The sequence below is a fragment of the Fringilla coelebs genome (assembly GCF_963513975.1).
Source record: "Fringilla coelebs genome assembly, chromosome: 9".
Lineage (NCBI taxonomy): Eukaryota > Metazoa > Chordata > Aves > Passeriformes > Fringillidae > Fringilla > Fringilla coelebs.
Genome location: NC_140067.1, coordinates 18,288,085 through 18,312,639, shown reverse-complemented (window position 1 = coordinate 18,312,639; position 24,555 = coordinate 18,288,085). Strand labels below are relative to the sequence as shown.

The 24,555-nt window shown below is 36.6% G+C and overlaps 1 protein-coding gene across 2 annotated transcripts in view; it reads left to right on the top strand.

Annotated features, from left to right (window-relative positions):
- Positions 1–24,555, top strand: part of DPYD (dihydropyrimidine dehydrogenase) — a 335,424-nt gene that overhangs the window by 171,366 nt on the left and 139,503 nt on the right. The window contains exon 13 of one of the 2 annotated variants that reach the window (XM_084211420.1): positions 2,637–2,852. The exons of the other annotated variant lie outside the window; for it this stretch is intronic. Within the exon in view, the coding sequence (XP_084067546.1) occupies positions 2,637–2,852 (216 nt within the window). The remainder of the gene's footprint in view (positions 1–2,636; positions 2,853–24,555) is intronic. 2 annotated transcript variants of the gene reach the window in all.

The window sequence follows — 24,555 nt, the reverse complement described above, 5'->3', positions numbered from 1 at the left end:
CTGCCACCTCTGCTTGGGTGACCTCATCATCAGCAATCCATTAGGCAAATATTGTGGGGCCTGAGTGCATGTGGGTGGAATTCTTTGTGGTTCTGCTCTTTGGAGGGGAAGTAAGGCAGGAGAAATGGGCCCCTATGTATAGCTTGGGAAGTGGTTTTAGACTGGTTTAAAGGATGGCGTGCAGGAGGCAAGGCCTATTCATATGTTTCATACATGGGTTATTTTCATCCATGTGCTTCAAAAGTCTTTCACTGCTTTGGTGCTTTTTTTTTTTGTTTTGTCTTGTATAGGATATATTTTCTATTTTACCATAGAAAGGTTGCTAGGAATCACTTTCAAGCAGCGTTCATTTTAGGTGAGAACAATTTTTAGAGATTTAATTGTCCTGCTTGGGCAAAGAAACAGTACAATGGAACTTCAGCTTCATTTTCAGCACTCTCTGCCTATTTGTCTATAGCAAATTATATTTACAGTTGTACGAGCTGTGAATTGTTTGTGATCAATCCTCAGACTGAAATGTATTCACAGAGAACATTTGAATGATTCTGAATAGCACATTAATTCAAAGTAGAAAATTGCACTTATTGCTCACACATGTGCAGAGTGGAGTTGACCAAACAGTTTCCCCTAAGTCTGTCTTCTGTAAGAATGAAAATCAAAGATTTTTTTGTAAAATTTCAATATATCAGTATTGATTTCAGCAGATGTCCCCACTTTCAGGTATGAGGAGACAAAAGTGCTAGCATTTAAAAAAACGCTTTAATTTGAATCGTGTGATCCAGGATTTTCTGGTTTGGCATTGCAAACAACATTTTGCAGTTGAAATATTAGTTAAGAAAAACTAAAAAAAAAAAAAAAAAGCAAAAAACAGTTAAAAGGATGAAATCAAACTCAAAGTAATAAAAAGACAAAATTCCCCCTCCCCCTCCCTTTTTTTTTTTTTAATTGCCAGTTAACAAAAGCTTTTGAGATGTAGAATGCCAGGCTGTTTGGTTTTCGAAGAACTCAGATTCTCCTGGTGTAGAAAAATAGCCCTGTGGGGTATGACATGGAGGAAGCAGTGAGCACTCAGGAAAGAAGAAATGGGGCATGTTTGGCTTTTTATGAAGTGTAACTGCACTGGTCTCCACCTCAAAGAGATCAGGATACTGAAACCAGTTTGGTCCCAAGTGTAAGGAGTCTTTAGAAATTATCTTTTCTCAAAATGTCCACCATTAGAGACCCATTCAGGTTCACATCATTCAGGTTAGGACAATTTCACTGCTTTCAGTGCTTTAAGCCATCAGAAAATTTGACTCTCAAAATGTGTCCTCTTTTTCTAAAGATTCGAAGATCTGGGGTCAGAATAGTGTGAGGGGAATCCATACAACCCCAAAACAAAACAGGCACAAACTCTCAGCCTAGGAAATAAAAGGCACAAAAAAAGACAAAAAACTCCTCATCCCATCTTTGCTTTCTTAGTTTTCACAGGTAAAAACTGATCAAGTAAGTTCCCTTTAAAAAAAAAAAAAAAATCAAATTCAAAAAACCCAAAAGGCAGCAATTTCTGAGTGGCTGAGGTTTTTAGTCTGCTACTGAAAGTCTTCTCCAAACTTCAAGTACTGGTTCTTTTTGTCCTGCAGAAAAAAGTCTTCTTTTTAAAGATAGAAGAAACTGCTGTGCTCTTAGCTAGGATCTTAGTAGGAGCACAGACAGTGTAGGCCCTCTCTGTGTTAGAAGTTCCTGCTTTGTTTCTTTGTGATTTTATTGAGTCAACCATTTGAGTGAACAAAGATTTAAATTCTACCCACCACAGCCTGATCAGGATGCTGTTCAGTATCCATATGGAAAAAGCTTTTCTCTCTGCAATTTTTATATTATTATATTATATACATTGAATGCTTTTCACTGACTCTTCAGAGTAAGCCTCTTTATGAAAACAAAAGTGACTGTGGTGGCACAGCCATAATGTGTATGATGTTTTTGATGGCAATCAGGCACTAACTTTTTCAGTCTTGAAGTATATTCATGCTACTACATTTAAATATAAACCCAACATTAGTTTTGCATGGGTATGCCATTGTGTAGGCTGTATAAAAATCTTTCAAAGTGGGGGAAAAAGGTTCAGAGGTTCAGAATATATAGAGTTAGGGCTGAGTGATCCTCCACATGATGCTTTCCCTTATTTTTCACAATTTCTTACACTTTTTATAGATTGCACCTGAGAAGAGAACTAGAAAGGGTCTGTCTTCATACCCTGGGTTTTTTCAATCTCACTGTTACTGACTGCTGTAGAGAATAGAGATGGCTCTTCAGAAGGGCTGAAAAAACCTTTGGACTTAACCAGGCTTATCAGCACAGGATGTAAAGTAACTTTTTCTTAATTATTTTTGTTACTGTCAGTGTTATTTCCAGCATAGCATAGTATTTCAGGATTTCAGCATTAAGACTGTTTGGGCTGAAGATGATACATAGGTGTTTGCATGTTTTGCTGATTTGCAAGTTTGAACACAAAATAGAGTACATGAACTTTGGGTTATTACATATTTATTATTCCCTTATCAGGATTAATAATAAATTTTTTAAAAATAGATTAAAAAAAAATTCAGTGGTTTAGTGTTATTGTTTGTTTGTTTGTTTGTTTGTTTGTTTTACAGTCCTTACATGGTGTTGCAGTTTCTACAGTACCAGAACTACCTCTCTTCTATACTCCTATAGATTTAGTGGATATCAGTGTAGAAATGGCTGGACTGAAGTTTCCAAATCCTTTTGGCCTTGCCAGTGCAACCCCTGCTACTAGTTCTTCAATGATTCGAAGAGCATTTGAAGCTGGATGGGGCTTTGCTGTCACTAAAACATTCTCCCTGGATAAGGTGAGGAAATATTTTTTAATTTTTTAATATTTTATGTGTATTTTTCATGTAACCATATCTTTGTATAATTGAAAAATCTGAATCTTTGGGGAATGGTTCTGTTGTATCCAACTAGCATGAAATAGCAGAGAATGGTTATGGTGCATTGTGTAGTTCAGCTAGTCTGTGAGCTTTCCACAGTGCAGTGACACAATTTCTGGTTCTGTTTGTTGTTACATTCTTCCCTTATATTGCCCCAACTTCTAATATTAGTCAACAAGTAAATGAAAAAAATGTTTTTTTAAAATACTGCAGTGAAAATGTTTTCTGTGAAGGATCAGAATGTAAAGGGAATGAGTAACAGCTTTGTCACATAACTCATGAAAGACGGATTCGAAGCCAGAGGCTGCCAAGATAAGCCATTGAACTGGAGGTGCAGTTGCAATGTGGTCATGTGGCTGCAAGGGGGAGGCTGGGTGGGAAGTGGAAGAGAAGGATGGAGGCAGCATAAAACCAAGCCTATGGACAGAAGAACACAGTGACATCAACCTTCAGTAACATGTAGTGGAGGAGGAAGGAGTTTGAATTAAGTCTTTAAGCCTATGGCTCAGTGTGGCACCTTATAAAAAGCATTTTGTGTAGTTTTAAGTGTATAATTGCTTGTTTGAATGCAGGAGAATTGCAACTTCTTTTTGCTACATTCAAAATGATGAAGTGAGACTGAGCAAGATGTTTAGAAAGTGAAAGAAAATAACTGCTTTGATAAACAGATCACAGGAAAAAGAAAGAGGTTTTGAGCTGAGATGTAGATATGGTTTGACTTGTGGAGAGAGGAAGAAAAGGTGAATCCTTGAACATAGGCCTCAGTAACAGTGTGAGTAACAGCCATGTATTGTTAACCAGTAACACAGAGTAGTGTGGGCTGAAGAAAGCTTTTGAATTTAATTTGAATACAAGGGCCTTTTATTCTTGGTTCAGAGGGGGGATATATGAGAGTACTGATGGATGGAGCAGAGCAGAGAAGGTGGATTTATTCCTCTTCCACAACTTTCCATGGGTAAGTACCACAGGTTAATTAACTATAGAGGGTGCCCCTCTTGTATGGGAAAGGTCAAGAACAAAATGCTGTATTGCTGCAGAGTACTGCAAAATATGTCAGGCTGGATTCTGCTGTCTCTTACACCTGAGGTAGCCAAGGGGAAGTAAGTGTTCATCTGGATTACAGTGGAGATTCCAATCTAGTTCCCAGGGCTTCTTGTTAAAACACTTTTTACAACATAAATGTCATTCAAGTATGTTTACAACTGACTTACATGTATAACATACCATCAGCTGTAATTATTCAGTGTCTAGGCTACAGCCAGCCCATAGCAAGTACTGAGACTTATTTTTTTATCAGTTTTATTGCTGGTATGCTGGCAGTCCTGCCAGACTGCACGTTGATTACTGTGCATCTCGAGAGCTAAACAGACACAGGCTGAGTTCCAGCTTGGGTGGGAGTTCAGGAGGAAAGACATGCATGTTGTAGGAAGTGATGTTGGTGCTATACTAAGCAGCAGACTCTGAGTCATTTCTGAAATGGCGACTGTGAAGTGTTCCACTGGATGCCGTGCTCTGGAGGTGTGACTCAGAGGAAGATCTTTCAAGTTTTTTTTAAAGTATTTGTTGCAATAAGACATTGCAGGTATTATTTAAGTTAGTAACTCCGGAAAAGTGTTATCTAGTGAATTCTATTTCAGTGATTGTTATTTCTGCTTAAGCTTCCTTCTAATGTTCTGCTATTGAATGGTTTTGTGTCTAGTAGAACTGTGTCCCACCCAAGTGCTGCCTAGTTTTTCCATTATTGTGTTCTTCCTAGTACTGCACTTCCTACAGGTGTATTTGTGGCATGATTTGAGATGCTTGGCTGAGAGGTGCTGCAGAAGTGAAATTGCTTTTATTTATCAGACTACCATGGTACTTAATACTTCAAAAATAACTATTTCAAATGAGAAGAAAAGCTCAGTAGGCTACTGCAGTTCCTATATGAACTGAGTATTACGGAAAGACCACTCTTGTTGACTTAATGCGAGAACAAGTTGTTGGTAGAGAATTTGAAATATTTTAGGTTGCCACAATGTGCTGATTTTTTTATTTTGCTAATTTAGCTTCTGATTATGTAGACATAAATCTTGTAGAGTTTTTAGCAGGGAGCAGAATGCTCTCTTGGGCTGTGGTACCAACAGTGGGGATTTCAGACTGAGCTGTCCTGCACTGTCAGCTAGTCAAAGCAAACTACACAGCAGGGTCAAGAGCAAAGATTTCGTGATCTAAGCCTGTGGAGTTGGTGGAAGGAGGGGGAGCAGCTCCCCAGACAGTACAGTTCCCAAGAGTAGATGAGCTTCTGGGAAGGGAGAAAGCTTTCTGAGCACAATTTTTGGCAGCTGAAACTTTTCCACTTCAGCCTTGGTTGTATATGGTGCAAGTAGGATTCTGTGTTCTTCCCTCGTCTCCTCATTTTATCTGTCCTGGTAAGGCTTAACTGATGGGCTTCCTTCTGATTTGCCAACCATAACCTGCCTCTGTGGCCATGGGGAACTTAGCAGCAGGAGAAAATCTCCCTTTTTGAGAACCAGTGACTGAATTCACCACTGTGTTCAGACACTGATAGGGGAAACCAGTGAATTCCCTGTTTACCATGGGCATCCTCTGTCACTTCAGGGAGAGGGACTGATGCAGGCTACATATGAGTGACATATGAGTGGTGAAAAGCATATACAGACCAATCACAAATTTCCATGCATAACTATGGTGTGATAATAAGGTCAGAGAGAAAAGCATGATAAATCTTGGAAGAAGGGGATCCAAGGATAGAGATAAAAAGGACTCAGGCTGGAGGGCTGTGATTCCTGTAAGACACAGGATTTATTTCATATGAGCTACTTCTACTTTTCTCTCTTCCATCATCTAGCACAGAAAGCTCTTCTGAAACACAAGGCCAGGGATCCCTGCAGCCCATGTGCTGCCTTGTACAGAGGAGCTGTTGGGTAGCAGTGCTGGAGTTCAGCCTCTGGACTGTAATTTACTCCCCTAATCTTTCTAATCCCCATGTGTTTTGGCCTCACCTTGAAAGCTTCAGATGCTGCCCAGAGGGAGTTAGCACACAGCGCACTGTTTGGTGCCGTGCTCGCTCCCTTTTTAAACACCCACGTACCTTGCTCGTAATTGTCTTCATGACAACCTTTGTAGCATTTTCTGTTTGTAGGGTAAGCATTTCAACTGGGAGTGATTCAGCAAAGATTGTGCTTGCATACTACTGTAGTGTTGTTGAAGCCTACAAAAAAGCTAACGTAAGAAATAGCTGAAATTCCTTTAGGGTATTTATACTTCGAAATATACAGCACTCTACATACTTTAGAAGGTGCTGGATATTATAGTGTAGAGCAAATATTAATCACAGGGGATTTTACCTGTATGTGTCTGACGGTATCTGGGAGGGAGATAGTGACTTGTAGAATTTTATTTATTAAATTAAACATCTTTGCACCGCTGCTTTAGTATCAACTAGATTTGATTTCTTCCAGAAAAGGGAATAACTGCTTTTGAAATGGACAATCACTAGGAAAGACAAATGGCAGCAGAATAGAAGTGTCTCTTCACACACATTTTTCTACATTCATGTCTTCCCTTTTTGACTGCAGGATCAATAGCTCATTGCTCTGTTGGTTCAAATAGTATTTCTGTCTTGCTCAGATAACTGTATGCAGCTATGTTATTTGTGAATTCTGTTTGCAAGGTACTGAAGGGAAATGGGGAGCTGCATATCATATAGTCCACAATAAATGGATACCAATTATTACCTCTTTTAGAGCTCAGATGAACAGAAAACTACACGCAGAATGACACATACTGCATTAATTAGAAACATAACTGTGAGTGGGAGGGTTTTAGGAGAAGTGTTATAGTGAGCTGGTTTATTTACTAAGAATTTATTAGTCAGTATTGTTTAGAACACAAAATTTGTATTAAAACCTGTAATCAGAAAGTTTGTATAAACATGGTATCAAAACTAGTCAAAGGTTATGTGAGGTGTGTACATTCCTATGCCATATTCACTACCACAGTGAGGAGTTTATAGCAGAAATTAGGGTTTTATCAGCTGAATTCAGGCTTTGTTGTTCTCTCACTGCATTGTACAGGCTGTTTAGAAAGATGAAAAAACAACTGGGTTAGCAGAAATGTTTGCTTTGATTTTTAGATGCTTCCTTCGCTTCTAAAATTTAATTCTGATTAATCAGATACATCTGTCTTTATTTTGTTGTGGCATGCATTGATTTGTGATGCTGTCGCTTTCAATAATGCAGAAACAGTTGCCTTTATTATGAGAACCAGCAGAAATCAACATGCAGACTAACTTCATTTTTAATCTTTAATTTTCTTCATTACATATGGAACAAGTTGCATGGATGATTTTAAAAACAAAGCTACAATTAAAACTAAATTAAATCTGAACTAAACCATAGCGGATGAAACTTTCTAGCCATAATATATGTTTATGTAGTTTACAGATGAAAATTTTACAATACATTTTCAGGATAATTTCTAAATAAAAATGATTGCTGGCAGAGAATTAATTAATTTGCCCAGTATATGTTGCATTTCTATGTGCTGTTATTACAATATACATATTCAGGCTCCAGCTAGTTCTCTCTCTGTACATTTGCACTGTGTGCACCTCGCTTCATAATTGAAGGTGGTAAAAAATCATAGTACAATGATGCATTGTTTTCCATAACATTAGTATTTCACAGAAGTGAATCTGTACTACAAAATGTATATTTTTGTATGATATTACAGCATAGTAATTTAGATTAAACTAGTTATAATTTATGGTGCCAAGCCAAAAAGCTATTTAAGATGCATTAAAATGCAGAACCATGACATTTGAAATTCTGATGTTCTTAATATGACAAAGGTTATTCTATGGAGTTTTGCTATAATATGAAATATTAATATTTCACAATACAGTTTTGATGAAGTACAATTTGCCTAGCTTGCATATGATAAAGAAATTAAATGCTTACCAAGGGAGTTCAGTGAGAATTAGAGCCCCGCCTGAACATCTGCTTGAAATGTTATTATCCTGTCCTACTGACAGCATCACTCCCTCATTGTTTTTCAAGATTGACAGCTGAATATTGTACTGATTTCTGCAGCAAATATGTCTAGGTGAACTTTGTTTAGTTTTTAGGAATTTAGAACATGCTTTTGATTTCCATCCTATAATTTTTTTTTATACTCTTGACATTTGTAGATGCCAGATTGAGGTCTAGTATGCTGTAGCAAAGATAGACCATTGACTTGCAACGAAATGCCAGTTGATATCTCAGTAAACAGAAACATTACTATTCTTTATTGTGTGGTCTGTATGAAAGCTGTATGGGCTTTCTTTGGGGAGACAAATGATCAGATTGTTAATGTCAAATATAAAAGGGACTGTTTGCCTTTCTACTTAACAGCATTAGACAACTTTTATTAACTACATTTTTGAACAGAAAAATGAGCATTTTATGGGATTCCTTAGCACACAGCACTCTTAAGTTAAATTATTTTCTTGTTTTATAGTTTTAAAAATATTATTATCGGTTTTCATATTCTTAGGAGTTATATCCTTCATTTTGTTCAATATTTCTGAAAGAATTTTAATAAGAAATACAGTCTTTATTGTTTCATAATTTTTGTATGTTTAGATCAGTGCACAAAATCAGCAATGTTTAGCAGGAGAGGTAAAAGGCTATGCTAGAGAAGTGCTATGAAATGTAATTATTATCTTTTAAGATGCTGTAGTTATGCCATTTTAATTTTTTACAGAAAATGTGTTATTTAGCTGTAAAAAAAGGAACAAATGATTATGTAAATCTAAGTAGCAGGAAAACAGGCTTTCCTCCTTTGTCCATGAGGAAAACTATTTCTGTGATGTGTTCAACTTAAGGATCAGATCTCATCTCTCTACTTAGTTTTACCCTACCCCATTTAAAGAAGCCTGGAGACTTCTTTGTACGCAAATAACTTCAAAAGCTTCAAAATTGCTGTCTGAGGAACTGGAAAGGACTGCATTCAACCATTCTTTTTCCTCAGTCCATACCCCTGGTGATGTCAGGGTTTGACATATCTTCACCCTGGAAGAATCCATCTGGAGAGATGTAGCACAGCTTGAACACAGTGAAAGAGAGACCAAAGATCCCAGGACTGAGAGCTTTAACAAAGTCATTATTGATAAGCCAAGGGCTTTCCTGTCACAGCTGAAGTCTGCACCAGGTAGATGTCCACCTTCAACTGGTGCAGATGTGCATCTTGACACCAGTGAATTTGCAAGTGAGGCACTTTGGACCATTCAAAAATCTGTTATTGCCATCAGTAATTCTGGTTATTTCGGCCAATAATATTCCAAATGCTGAAGGTAACTGCATTTTTAAAGCAAGAGTTTAGCAACAATCTAAAAGTAAAATGTTTCTTCTCTCTCTCTGTGATTGTGTTTACTACTTTAGAAATGAAAAACTTCTTACAAGTTCGTGATAAAAAATTAAACCTCTGGGGAAATGTTTAGTCCCACTCTTCCTGTAGCATTAAATATCACAGAAATGCTGCACTTCTTCTGCAGTGGGAGTCTCTTTTCTGCAGAGAGTCTCTCATGGAGAAGTCTGTTCTCTCAAGGCGTGGAGCACAATGTGACAATTCATCAGTGGAAGACAGAAGGATCTGTCATGCAGAGGTGTTGCACATTGAGTCAGTAAACCTCATCTGTGCTGAAGGACAGATTTTTACAAACAGAGGATCAGCAGTTTTCTTCCCATGTTATCACTTTTTCCGCCATTCACCCTCATGGAGAAGAGTGAGCGTGGCTGGAACTTTTATGCCTAATGCCTTGAGCTCGTGGCATAAGTTCCACAAAGTCTAAGCTGGCAATGGCTTACCTTCCTCAGGGCTGCACACAAAGCTGGCCACCAAAGGTAAAACCAGATACATGTCTAAAACTGGTTCTTGGTAGGCTGCAGGATTCTCAGTTATGTCTAAAGTATTTGGTTTCTTTCCATCTGGAGATTTTTTACACAGTATTTAGGGGTTGTTTCTTTTTCCTGTCTTTTTGTTCTGGAGTCTGGTTTAAAACAGTGTAGTCAGAGTGCATATACATATATGAAGTGTAAGTGTGAACATTAATCTTGAGCTTGAATATTTCGGGCAGCTTATTTATAAAAGACTTGTAAATCAGTCTTTAAGGTTTTTTTTAATCTGAAAACTGTTGTGTATTGTACTGAAACTAATAGTGCACTTAGATTGGCATAACTGAGGAGCAGTTCAAGTGTAATTCTGAAAGAGCATACAGACTGCAACACTGAGGAATTTGCTACGTAAGCCTTTATATTAAAAATAGCTTCCAAAAGTAGGAGTGTTCATTCCTTCTCAGCATAATGTGTGCTGTTCTAATAGTGACCAGTAAGTACTGGAGAGGACCTAATTTCTATTCATAGTGCAACTATTACACAGTCAGTCAAACAAAATGGATGCAAATTGTACACGGGTTAAAAATCAGAACTGTTTCTTTTCATACTTGAGAAGCTGTTTTGCTCTTTACTAATTTTATTTTATTTACCTTGTTCTTCTGAAAATACCTGCAAATATTTATCAAGAGAGAGACAAGGAGAGCACACAAGCATGAGTTTCCAAAACTGCTGAGGATCTGAAGTTGGCTGTATCTGAAATACTCAACATTTTTGAATATCACATCTTGAATAAACAGGATTTTTAAAAGCAAATATGTAACATACTTGTGTAAAATACCATTCAGCTACATATTTCTGTGGTTGTTTTTTATCTCCTTGGAAGGTTGTTGGTGATCTTGTAAATGACTCACATAATTTTTTGTCTGGAAGGAATTCAGCTAAAAAGGCTGAATTTGAATGTAAGCTAGAAATTGACAAGCGTAATGCTGAAATTTAGAATTTTCACATATTTTCCATGCTCAATTCAGATTTGTTGCAAACCTTTTCATTTTGTGCCAACCATTTGCATCTAACATTCTTAAGTGGCATTAATATATTTTTAATTTATTAGAAAAGATTGTAGGATATTTTTCTTAATAGTAATATTTAAAACACACCTAAGACAATCACAGCATAAAGCCATACTTAACATTTTTGAGTTTCAGCATAAATTACAAACTTCCCTATTTTTGAAGTTGTTATGATGCACTTTAAAAGCTAGCCACAGACATTCAGGAAAAAATGTTTATAGGTGATATACTTCTCTTTAAGCGTTTGAGTCATCTCAGGTCTTGAGTTCCCACTTGGTAAGTTAAAAGGATAAGACTGTATTCAACATCTGATTTGCCCACACAAGTAGTTAAGAAAGCAAAGAGCTGATTTTTGAATCTCATGGTGATATAATTGCATTTACTTCTGATTGACATTGTTGTAAAAGCAGAATGAAGCCCCATATGTTTAAAAAACCTGACAGGTTCTTATGTTAAAATACCTATTGCTAATCCAAATATGTGTGTGAGTGTATTCTAAATAACATTTCTTATCATTGTTTGAAATACAGAATTATCTAATTTTTTTTAACTACACTAGCGTTTGTGGGATTCTATCCTTCAGTCAGATAGTGTATGATTTTTGTGAATAAATCCTCTAGAGTTAATACCAGGAGGACACAAGTGTGTCCATTCTGTGAACTTTGGAATTACTACTTTAAGAATTATCCAAAAAGCTCTTGTCAATGCTAATTGCAAAATCCAATTTTCAGTCTATAGAAAAAGGAACACACATTTTTAGGAATCCCTTAATATCCATGTTATATTAGTCTTTAATTGTAATTTCTCACGTCTTGTATTATGAGGATACAACTTTAGATTTGTCTGGAGGACTTGATACTGCTTCAAAAATTATTTCTATTGAATTACACTAACTATTAATTACACTAGTTATTAAATTATTATTGAGTATTGACATTGTATACTTTGACTTTTCTGGTGCATTTCAGACTATGAAGCAGTTAAGTACAATGCAAACTATAGGTCTCAAAAGCAGATATCACCCTTTTCACTGTTCTAGAACATATATTTAAACTTACAGTATGTTAGTAAGTTTTAATTTTTTTTAAACTTCTGCTTGCCTGACTTCTTTGATAATATAGTGCAGTATAAGGGAAAAAAAATAAATTCCTTAACCACGTTATAAATGAAAAGACATAAGCTAATGTTATAGCTGAACGTTTCTTTGTTAGCAGCTGACCTTCTACTCCTAGAGAAAGGAAAGTCTTGGCTAGAAGACAGTTCAATAAATGAACAGGCTATATATTGATTCTTTTCCTCCCTCTTCCCTTGTTACGTAATATGATTTCCCTTCCCTTGCAAGGGTTGCTGTTGTACAGGATAGGGCTGGGATCATGGTCGTGGAAGCGTATGGGAATGTGTAGACTAAGGAAGGCTGTCACAGCAGTCAATAAGATCTGAGAGGTGTTGACTAATTGCCTGCTAATTACACAGTAAATTGTCTAATTAAGCTGATGGTTAATTAGGGTACGCTCGCACAGCAGTCTTATGGAATTTTTGTCTGATGTCTGGGAAGCAGCTTGTGTAATTGGCAAACTGGTAAGGACTGGCAGAGCCCATGGCTGGGAAGCACGCTGCCAGTAGATGACAGAATAAGGATGCGTTTGCACAAAGGTTGTCATGTGAACACGCAGGGGTTTGTTAGCCTTCTCCAGCTACGTGGCAGCCAGCACAACCAGGAATCGAGCTGAGAGCTGCTGGAAGCTGTAAATAAAATAAGGCTTAGGCATGTAATATTAGAAAAGCAGTGACATGTGCTCTTTTATTTTAGTCAGTTTGAACTTTAGATAAACACAGGGTATCAAAATGCTCGCGTACAGAACTTCACCGAACTGTGTGACTTGACCATGGCAGTAATTATGGTATTGTAATCTATTTAGTGGAGTCCCAAAATGATCCTGTTTCCAGGGAACTGCTGTATGTATGTTGTTGTTGAAAAAGTATAGTTGTTAATAAGGATGCTTGCCAGCCATCATAGCCATCATGTGTGGCATTCTGAATGCGCTTTAATTGGCATTGTGTCCATCCCTAAATGTGACACAGTATGAGCAGGTCATAATGGTGCTCTGAGTAAAATGTGTGCACTGTGCATAACTATAATATGATTAATGAAAATCTAGGTTCCAGATTCTGACCCAAAGCCAATGGAAATGGTCAGGAATATTAAGCAGAGAGAACATGGGCAGTACAGGAAAACAGTCACCAAATTCAGCCAAGCGTGAGTTTATTGTGACTTAAATTTTTCATTCAGTAAAATGACATGGTACATGGACTTTCTTGAAGTTAATTACAAAGTTAAATATCCTGCAGAATCAGAACTGCACAGCACGTAACTGGGTCTTCACATGACATTGTGGTTTAATTTTGAGTTACGCATCTGCGAAATCTATGAACAAAATAGCTCTTTGTATATCGGGAGCTAAACCAAAGAGAGTGGGCACGTATATAGGTACTTATTTGTTAAGAATGTTTTGATGTCACTTGAGCAAAGTGAAACTTAATATCCACTTTGATTCCTGGAAATCACATTTGTTTCAGAGGTCCACATCATTGTACTCCTAAGCATTTGGGGTATATGGCTTGGTCACAGTGTCTTTCAGGAAGAAGAAGAAAAATTAAGTAAATTCTGGATTGCTGCTGAAACTTGGTTTTCATTTTTTTTCTTTTAAATTTAAACGACACATATGTTTCTTCTTCCATAGAAACAGAATTTTAAAACAATCAAAATTTGAGAGATTAAATTATACTTTCTTTAAATTAATAAAGCAAATTTTATCCTGTGATCTTGCTGCTTCTACTTACCTGCACAGTTAATAATGCCTTTATGTAGCACCTTCTATGTAGTGAATGTTAGTTTATGATTTTTCCTTCCAAAATAATTGGGTAAAATCATGGTACATTAAGAGCGTTCTCACTGTGCCAGTCATCAAACACAGGACTCCAAACACTCATAGGCTAATCTAAAAGGCCTTAAACCTTCTCAGAGGGGAATTTTAACAATGCTTATAATGTTGCTCCTCTGTGTATATTTCCCCAGAAGAAAATGCTACAATTCCCCTGAATCAGATCCTGTGAGTTGTTGCGTGAAACAAAAAAGGTGAAGTACATTGATTCAAGTCAAAACCATACAGGCTTTTGTGTACATAATTTTCTTTCCAATAAAATATACTTTAAATTTACATTTAATATTTATATGTAGGATTTTTCCACATCCATCTGCACCTATGTAAAAACAAACCTCTTCAATTAATTTTGTCTCAGTGTTTTTAAGGTTTATTCTTTAAAAGTATTGGCAAAACTATTGGTTTTGCCTCTGACAGCATATTCAGGAGCAAAGCTCACTTCACCAGACAACTGCAGGAACTGAAAGCATTCAATGCAACCATCACAATTACTTTTATTTTCTGTCATGGGGCAGCAAATAGATATGTTCTAATGCATTTTATTCTCTGAAGACAAAGAAAGGGGTTCAGAGGATAATTGTTACCTTATTATATCCTTCAAAAGGAGTTTCTGGCACATGCTATTATGATTTATGCTTTAATAAATCACACAAACATAGAAAAGCGTGTTTCTAGTAATTCACATGGTATAGTAAATGTATGTGTGTAAAGCCCTATTGCAACATGACAATCTGTAGTAAAAATTGTATGGCAGCAATGCTGTTGTTAAAGAGCATCAGTAGCCTACTTATTTTAGAAATAATTGGTTTTAAACCTACCAATCTTTTTCATATGCAGTTTTTGGTCTATCTTATATGTCTGTGGAATTGGAAATCTTTCCCAAATGTCCCTGATGCAGTCTGTCCCAAAGCATCTTCCTGGTCTGTTGTCAAGCCTCATGCTCAAACAATGGACTGAGAGGAGCGCAGTGTTGGTGCAGTGTCAGTGTTGTGTTCAGCTTTATTGCCTGGGATGGTTCTCTCACTGTGCAGTTCAGGAGGGTTCCTGTTTGCACCCTTTTATTTAACCTGTGTATCAAGCCATAGAGAAGGTTTAGTAGAGTGACATTGATTGAAATGTTTTCAATATGTTGAAACTCAGCTTTATAAATCTCAGCTGATTTAGCTGGAGCAGCTGATTGCATTGTTCAAGTGTTTGTGGGAGACTGGGGCATGGTTGAAAGCATGCTGAGCAAAAGTCAATCCAGACAAGATAGGAGTGGTGTTGGGATCATTAGAGGAAACATCCAGAGGCTACAGCAAGAGAATTATCAGTCCTTCTCCTGAGGGATGTAGTTCCATTCCAGGCTGGAGCTGCAACAACGGATAAGAGCCAGAAGCCTACACCCCTTTTTTTTTCTGAACACAAGCTTTGCCATGTGTATCCATGCTTTGTATTTCAAGATTGACCTACTGTCAGCCCGTGCTATATTGGACTGGGTCTTAAATCTATTCAAATATTGTCAGTGGTGATGAACTTCATGGCCTGAATTCTGCCAAGGAAATCAAAACTGCTGCCAGCCTGTACTGCCTGTTTCAGGTGTGCTGGGATGGAGCAGAAGGAGATGCTGGCAGTTCACAGAACCCACTTGTGGCACATGCTTGGAGCTCCTGCCCAGGGTGATCTATAAGAGCCCAAATCCCTTAACTCGAGCACAAACTTGAGCTTGTTTTTCCTCCCTAACTTTGCAAGAATTGAGGAGAGGATGAATATTGGGTTTCTCGTTGCTACTGGATTTTTATTGTTCTGTTTAAGTTTATACTGCTGCCAAGAACAGTGTTCTCAGAAGGTCAGTTCATTGCTACTCTTGTGTAGGAGGTATATTTTAAAGACTGACAGGATTACCTGAAATAGGTGATTTCAAATGGAGGTAACACAGGTCTCAAACACATAAATAAGCAAAATCTTATTTTCCTATATTCTGGATATATTCAAACTCAGATGAATTTCTCTCTTGACATTTGTGGGGTTTTTTTGTTTGAGATCCATAAATTTTTGTACCTTTAAGAAGAACAAAATACTGGAAATGTCCAAATTTTTGGAGTATATATTTTTGAGTATCACATTTCTTAAATGGTTATATTTTTGTCATTTCTTATTCTAGACTAAAAAAATCTGCATTTATCTTGGTTAAACTTGAACAAATCTATCAACCAGAACTTTCATAATAGTATATAATAATTTTTTTTCTAGAAACAGAAATGCAAATTTAATTTTTGCTTTACAATAACACTGTCTATATATAAATACATAGATTTTTTTTACTTGAGCAACTTTACTCTCATAACATACTTTACATTTTCATTTCTATTTTAACACTATGGTTAGAGAAGGCTCTAAAAATGTGTCAGAGAGTAAGAATATATCTGAGAGTAAAGTACTAAAATGATAAACCAAGGAGCGTCAATCTCATGACTTCTTTCTTATGCCCCTCTCTACAATACTAAAAGTGATGTTTTGCTACCCTAACAAAAATTGTTCATACTGTGTGTTGGGAGTTATATACCTGCAGATACATAAGCTCTGTCTTGTGATGTTTATTTAATTGCTTTTTGGGTGCTGTGTTTTGTATTTCTTGCATTCCTCCTTAAACAAAATTTAAAAAAATATTTCCAGAGAGTGCAAGGATTTAATGAAATTTTAAATGATAAAAAAAATAACAGTTTCTAGAGAGCGACATATTTCAAGCTCTGCTAAAAATATACCTGATGGTTAAATTTATACAGAGGAGAGACTTGATTCTGTGTCCAACATCCTCCATGTCTAGCCTGTTCAAGGACTCACATTCCTACTAGGTCTCTTCCTTATGTGTGTTCCCTGTCTTTTAAGAAGTCTTTTTCCAGCCAGCCATTTCTCTCCCTAAATGAGCAGGTATCATGGGCAGTGGAATATCCATAACTGTTTGGCTTTTCCAGCATGCACTGAACTGCTTCCTGCTCCTACTGTAAATATTGGAATGCACCATCGCCCATATTCCTGCTTTTCTGTCTATTAGTCAAGGGTTCACAGTGTGCTTGCTGATATTCAAAACCACAGTGCTAGTGCCTGTTACATACAAAATAATATGACTTAATAGCATAATTGAGGATGTAGTATTTGCATTCAGAACGTGTGTTTACAGTGAAGTGTCTTGATACTGCCGAGCTCTCAGGGACAGAAACATCAAGTGCAACAAAGAAAAACATTTTTTTTCCGAGAGGTGGAAATGAGAGTTGTTTATTTTAAGAGATCTTATGTAAACGTAACTGGGGGAGGAAAAGTAAGCCAGCATTTCCAGCCAGTCCACGCCTGCACACACATTTCTCGGCTGGCCTGAGCTTTCCCCTTTGGTGCCGTTAGCATTTTCATTTCAAAAAACGACAGTCTGCTGTGGAAGCAGTAAAAATGTTCAACCTGTGGTTTAAATTATTGATTTTTTTGAATATTGAAGCAGTATTTCAAATGGGTTTTGTTTGAGTTACTTCTGGGTAGAGGGTTCCAGAGGTAATTTGATATCTAAAAGGCTGTGTATTTCAAACCCATTTCAGTCTTTCGAGTTCCTTCAGCTGATCAGCTGATTGGGTAAAATACCTTATTGTCTCCTGAATTGCAGGCAATAGATAAACTGCACCTTAAGGTTAGCACATAGACCAGCACACAATGCTCTTGGTGATTTCTTATGTGTACTCAGTGTCCAATCATCTGACAGAAAACACCTCATTTATTTTTAATGCAGTAACTTCACTTAAAAAAAAAAAAAAGAGATTCTAGTTTTCACAATCAAGATGGGTAGAGGTCTGTTTCCTGTATCACTAGGCCATGATGCATAATTAAAACCAAAGTGAATTCTTGGTATAACATTCAGTATGTGTAAATAAGAGGTAGCACATGTATTTTCACAAATAGGTTGTTACATTACTGCAGAACAGAATGGCTGTAGTGAAAGAGAAGACACTTTTAAAGAACTCCTGTTCTTTCACAAAGGACTGGGTTGGTGGTGGTTGTACAGGCACAATGTTTAGGAAATTAGCCATTCTCAGAACCCTTCTAGTCACAGAAAAAAAAAAAAAGTAAGAAGGTATTACTTCAGTAAGGCTCAGATTAGGCAGTGAGGCCATATTGGAATGAATACTGGAGTTGATGGGAACTGTGAAATTTAAATTAATTGCAGGAATGAGCCCGGTTAAGAAGACTTAATACACTAATGACACTAACTATCACAGAATAATGGTGTGAGTCAGATTTTAAGCAGGTTTTTCCCTTAAGGAGGCTATGGGTTAAAGTGTACCAAAACTTAAAAAAAAGAATTTGTCTAAAGTATTATGCAACACTAAAGTATGGATTATGCAAATTAAGTTATTATGCAATTTATTTGGCAAATATGCATATATATGGCATATATGCTTAAATAAAATTAAAATATATGAATATAAGTTGTGAAAAGATGTGTGGCATAAAGAGCTTATGTAATGCCCAATTAGTTTCCATCTTAAAATAACACTACAACTACAATACAGTCCTACAGTAACTAGTTTTTGTGTGTAGTTTAAGAATTTGTCAAATTTTGTCAGTCCTCTTGGGATCTGCCCTACAGTGTTTTGCATTGTAATTTACAAAACCCCATTTAAATCATGTGAGTTACTGCTCTACTAGAGTGTGCACAAAATAATTTTATCCATCCTATTCTAGGTGTGCAGCAGAGAAGTCTGCCCTGCTCTGTACTGGCTGCACTAGGGGAAGGTTGTCTAAAACAGCAGAGGTGTAAAAATCCAGACCCCTAGTGCCTCCAAAAGCAGAAACGTGCAGTCTATACCTGCCTAAACACTTAATCCTTTTTCCCATTAAGTAAGCATTGGCTGTGCTGTATAGATTAATCTCCATAGATGGGGATAAGCTTTGGGCTGAGCAGAGTCTCAGTAATTCCTGGGTGTGTGAAGTAACGCTGGGTGTTGGAGCTCTCCTTGGCCCTGGTGCAAGCTTGGCTTCATTGCCCTTGGAGTGAGATTGCTCCTGTGATCCAGCATGTGGAAGTAAAGGGTAAACCCTGTTTCTTAGTGACGTTTTGCAGTGACCTGTGCTTTAAACTCCATGGTTCCATGGTAGGAAAAGGGAGGCAAAGACAATGCCTACGTTCTATTTATCACTACTATAATTACCCCTAACCAAGGACTTCTTGGGGGGCTAAACCCCTTATTCCTCCTTAAATATCTTTGTACCTGACTTTTTTCTGTTTAGCATCAGAAGGCTTTTGAATCCTTGCCCAATTTTGAATCAATACTCTGTAGGAATAAGCAGAGAGCCTGCCAGTCAAGCTGCCCTCTCTAGCCCAGGACAGATTTTATCTTAGTATTCCAGGTCTGAGCATGTAAGGTAAGCCTTTTGCAGCAGCTCTCAGCTGGCTGTGCCATTAATGGTGCCAGAGATCCAGCCACAGCTGTCATATACTTTCTTGCACCCCTGTGACAGTACTAGTGGGAACATTTACCACAGATTCCCAAATGAAACCCTAACTCAATTATAGTGTCTAACCCCCACCTTCCTATTGATTTCAAGGGAAATGGACTTCATATCTACCTTATCTGTGTGTGCTGCTAGATCCTCTGATGAGCATATTTACTTAACTGACAGACCTGAGCAATGACTCCAGAGAGGGCTGGGGTTTGGGACCTGGTATACATTTAATGAAAAAGGGCATGCTTAGCTTAGAATAATGTTTTCACTTGGTGGTAAACAGGAGAATGGTCCTGCTAGGATTTCTATGTATCATGGCTGCTTTCAGTTCTTACAAGAATATTTTAATGAGCTTTGATCTTTTTGCTTTATTAAATTTGTTTTATATCCCACGGGGTGGATTTTTAAAAGCCAATAGAATGTGTCATTTTTCATGGGCAATTAAAAAAGTTAAAAGGCATTGGATAAGTTACTGCTGTGGAAACTTCAGGTGAATGTAGAGGAAAACCAGACTTGAGATGGGGCCTCTGTGTCTGCCACAAGCAGATGGGAAACAGGGCTTGTCCTTTGGCATAAAAATTCTGTGTGCACTTCAGCACTTCTCTACATGGATTTCTGCCTGTCAGAGAGGGTATAACATCTGCAAACACTGAATGTTTATTTATTAAGAGCTCAGTCTGGAAAAGCAGGATCAGCCCATCAGGCTGGAAATCTCCACTTTGAAGCTTTCAAGTGGAAAAAGCCATCTCTGTCTAGATTATTGAGCCCATGTGGGTGCCCCTCATGATGACTGATGGATGATCACATGGTGCTCTCAGAGGAGATCAGATTTCCCAATGACAGACCTGGGCATGTTGCTTCTACCCTTCCTGAGCTTGGTCCACCCAGGGTTTGCATTCCCAAATGCTCTCCCTGTCATGTATGCATCCTATCCAAGTTCTGTATACACTGTCCTGCCAGAGAAGTACAGTGTCCTAATCAATCAAAATATGCCAGCAGAGTTTGTTCCGTGATGATGGGAGTCAGAAAAAACCTGTTAATCACAAAAAAAAAGGCAACTAATTCAGGATGATAGTTTAATTTACAGTGCAAGGTTTGAGATGCCTTGCAAGTTGATTCATAGAAAGTAATTTTGAAAGAATGTTGTCAATATTTTATTTTTCTTTATTTAGCCTAAATCTGTTCTGAAAAGTAGTTCAGCTACTTTTGGGTTCTGTGAAAATAAAATCTAACAGTTTGCATGCAATACTCTTATGCGTGTCCTTACTCTGGTAGCCAATACAAAGATGAAAATGCTAGGGCTTTTTTAAGGTAGATGAGACCTCCAGTAAAAATCAAAATCTATTTTAAAGATCTTCTCTAAAATGTAATGCTGAATTAAAATTGGTTTGAATCTCTTACAAGATGTTCAAATGCTGAGTTAAAATTCACAGGGGCTGATATTTTCGTGGTTTGTTTATCCCCATGATTATATTAGCCAGATCTCTGTATAATCAGACTCTAAGAATGTGGCTTAGCCTTGAAATCCCTGATCTTACAAAAGACCCTTTGACTTCCAGACGACTTTTACATAGAAAAAGATAAAAGGACTGTGTTCAAAACAAAGTTAATGTTCAAGAGCTCAGTTATCAAAGTAGTAATCTATGGTTAGATTATCACTGGAGTGTAAAGGAAAATAGTCCTTTGAATACTTCCACTTTCCCTGTACCTCCATTTTTACAACTTGAAATTATTTAGTGCTACCTGGAGAATTGATACTTTTGAAGTTATGTACCTAGCTATTTAAATAGCTTCCCAAATAGAATTGGTATTGTTTCCTTGCATTTCTGACCCCTCAGTACACAGTAATGTTAATTAATGCTTATAGTATTTACCATTCTTAATCCTAATGGAAAAAGAAAATATGTAAGTAGGTTCAAGATGTACCTCAATATTTGCAATTCATCCCCAGCAGAAAATTTAAATACATGCTTGAAGGAAGTAATGTGACTCTCATCCTAATTACTCAATCCAGCAATAAAAATATTTTGGATTATACATAAATTTAAATATAACTCTGGTGATCTGTAAGTCCCTAATGTTGATTCTTTGTGCAAGAATTTTAACAAGTCTTTAAATAGGATTGTGGTTAAAAAATTTTTATTCTTGAAGAAATCATATATTTTTCCCCTGAAGGAAGGCATCGAGTCTCCCCTCCTCCTAGGAGAATATAATAGTCTTGATTTACTTAAAGGAATCTGGAGGAAAATATTTTAGTGATAGTTCACAATTTACTAATGGAGTTTTACAAAACAACTTCTAGGAACAGCTAGAAATACATTGATTATATGGCTTCCCAGTGAGAAAACAGTAATTAAAATTATAACACAGATTGTATCAGGACATGTTAATATTTAATTAGGCAATAAATGAGCTTGGTACAGGTGTCCAGAGTTGTTGACAGGAGCTTGTTTAATCCATGTAGTATTGTCTCTTAAATAAATAGTTACCTCTTTGCTTTTTTCCAGTGTGAAGTTTCATGCTTAATTAGCAGCGATTAGTATTGCAGCATTAGAATTATGAGATGAACTGCAATTCTCTTCTGTTTTTCTTCTAGAGAAGCTCCTTCTGTGGTCTAGTGTGTCTTGGCTTGTAGGTCATCCTGTTAGGAACCTCCCAATACTGCTGCTGCCCTATTGCTTTCTTGCAGTAATTTGTGTAGCAATTAGAAAACAATATTATAGAAACTAACACTGAGTTTTCTCTAATGATGATGTTTGAAAAAACTATATTATTTGGTCTCCCCATCAAGTACAAGAAGAAAATTTGTATTCTCCTTGTAAGCATGACTCCCTTTGGTGACTCCTTCAAACTTGTTCCTCAAGCATGTCATGCAATTCTGCCTTCTCTTTCCTGGGTTTTATTTCTTTTTAATGGGTCTTAATTCCATCTTACCTTCCTCACTGATTTTCTTAGACTCACACTTCTTTAAGTGCCTTTTCATTCCAATTTCATGGAACCATTCAATAGCACTCATCTAGAAAGAAATCTTAAGAGTTGCTACTCCTTTATTTGGTCAATTAACTACATTTACTTCACAACAAGTTTTGATCATTGATTAGAGGATGACATTCCCTGAAATAGGCTAATATTTTTAGATGTCTGTAAAATACTTAATCTGTTTAGGCAAGCTAAGTTTTTATGATCTAAATCCACTGTAGTCCCAAGGGTAAGTATTATAGACTGAAGTACTATATTTCAGTTATTATGCATTCATTTTCAAACTTTTTGAATCTACACAGGTCCTTAGAAGCCATGGTACAGAAATATCAGTTTAGGATGCAGATCAAAAGCTGCAATCAATGCAGATATTTTATTTGCCCATGTACTTCTTTTTTATTATCTTCTCATCAAATCATAAGCATTGCATCATTTGCATTGTGTTTTTCTGTTGTTGCGACCTCTTGCTGAAAATTAATTAATGTTTTAAGGCAATTACTGAACATTTTTCCCATCAGTCAGCTAAAGCAACCATTCATTGATTAGGTAATTTACTATATCAAAACACCAAGACCCAGCAGTCATAGAATCATTTAGGCTGGCAAAGACCCTTAGGATCATCCAGTCCAACTAATAACCCTGAACTGCAAAACCAATCCAAAAGCGAATGTCTGCATAGATTCAACTTTCGTTCAAAAAGTACAAGTTCTACTTCTGTCTCCTTTGATGGGCGTAGTTTTTGACCACAATACATTTTGACAGCAGAAATTTAATCATGTCCTTCTGCTTAGACCTTTATCAGAAAGCTGATAAAATGTGTGCTCACACTGATCGCTAGCATAAAAATTTTTTAAATGTCCTTCAGGTTTTTTTTTCTTTCTCTCCTTTCCATCCCTCACTTCCCCGTCTCACAGAAAAACTGATATAAAGCTGATGAGAATTTGGATTTGCTTTGAAAGCATCTTTTGTTCAAAGACTAATTTTAACCTTGTGATAGAAATTGCTTTTTCTATTCTGTTGAATGTGATATCTAGTAATTGTTTGTCAAGACAAAGTGCTGTAGGACATAATACATTTTTAAAATTATCTTTCATAATTACAGTAGAAGTGCCCTTATAGTCTAATGCCTACAAAACAAGCAAGTATGTAAAAAAAAAAAAAAGAGAAAAAAATTTGAATGTTTTAATTTTAAAGCAATATGGCCTTGTATTGTGAAAAGCAGCGTTTTTAAACCACTCAAGCAAATGTAATTATCAGCAACGATCAAATACTTCATTTCCTTATGAAATATACAACTCAGCTGGAAAACATTTGTAGATTTGACATAAACATTATAGTTGCTCTTCTTTTCTTTTTTACTTTTACTCCTAATTTGTGTTGTATTTGAATCTCCTAATTTATTATTTTAGCAAGGTTAAGTTTATAATATTGCAACTTGGAGACAGACTTCATGTCAGAATTAACAAAGTTTGGGGGCTGGCTGTTCTTTTAAGCAAGGGCATCAAACCATTCCTATTTGACTTACAGTGGGGAAGGGATTGTTAAACAATTATTCTAAAGTAAAGAGTAGAATTTTTTTTTATTTAAGACACTGATCTAGTGAGATTATCTGAAGGACTTGAGATTTTGCTGTCTTCATCACAAGTTATGGGTACTGATGGCCTTCTGTCTGGGAATTGCATTAGTAAGGAAGGTGTGCTGAGCAAGCAGCTGTGATAAAAGCTTAGGTTGGAATGAAGTTCGATGTCTGTAAATTTTGAAGTTTCTCATGTGTTCTCATGGTTAAATCTTAAAGCACTAATGAGACAGTATAGAAAAACGTTAAATATGTGGTAACTAAACCTCTAACTTGTCATTTGTCTTTCACACAATGTGAGTGGTTCAGCAGTTTTTCTCCAAAGTCCTGACACATTCCTTTCCCTTATGGGGCTGCAGTTTTCTGTGCTAACTTAGTGATTTGGAAAGCCAGCTTACTTGCTGAAGCTGTAGTGTTAAATTGATTTAATAAACACAAATGTGAAAGTTTAATGTTGTAAAAGCATTTATGAGGTAATGGTCTGTTTTTTAAAAAACTAGTATGTATAATTCAGATTATTCAGTCAAGAAATGGGGTAGGATATTAAGGAAGATTTACAAGCACTGTGTGTGTTCCAGACTTCTGGAATATAAGTACAGATTTGGGTACTTTCATCTTTGCAAACACAGAACTAATAGACATCAAAAGACAAATAAGAATATTTTTAGGGTATCCTTTTCCCCTCTATAGCATAAAAGATCTTTTATG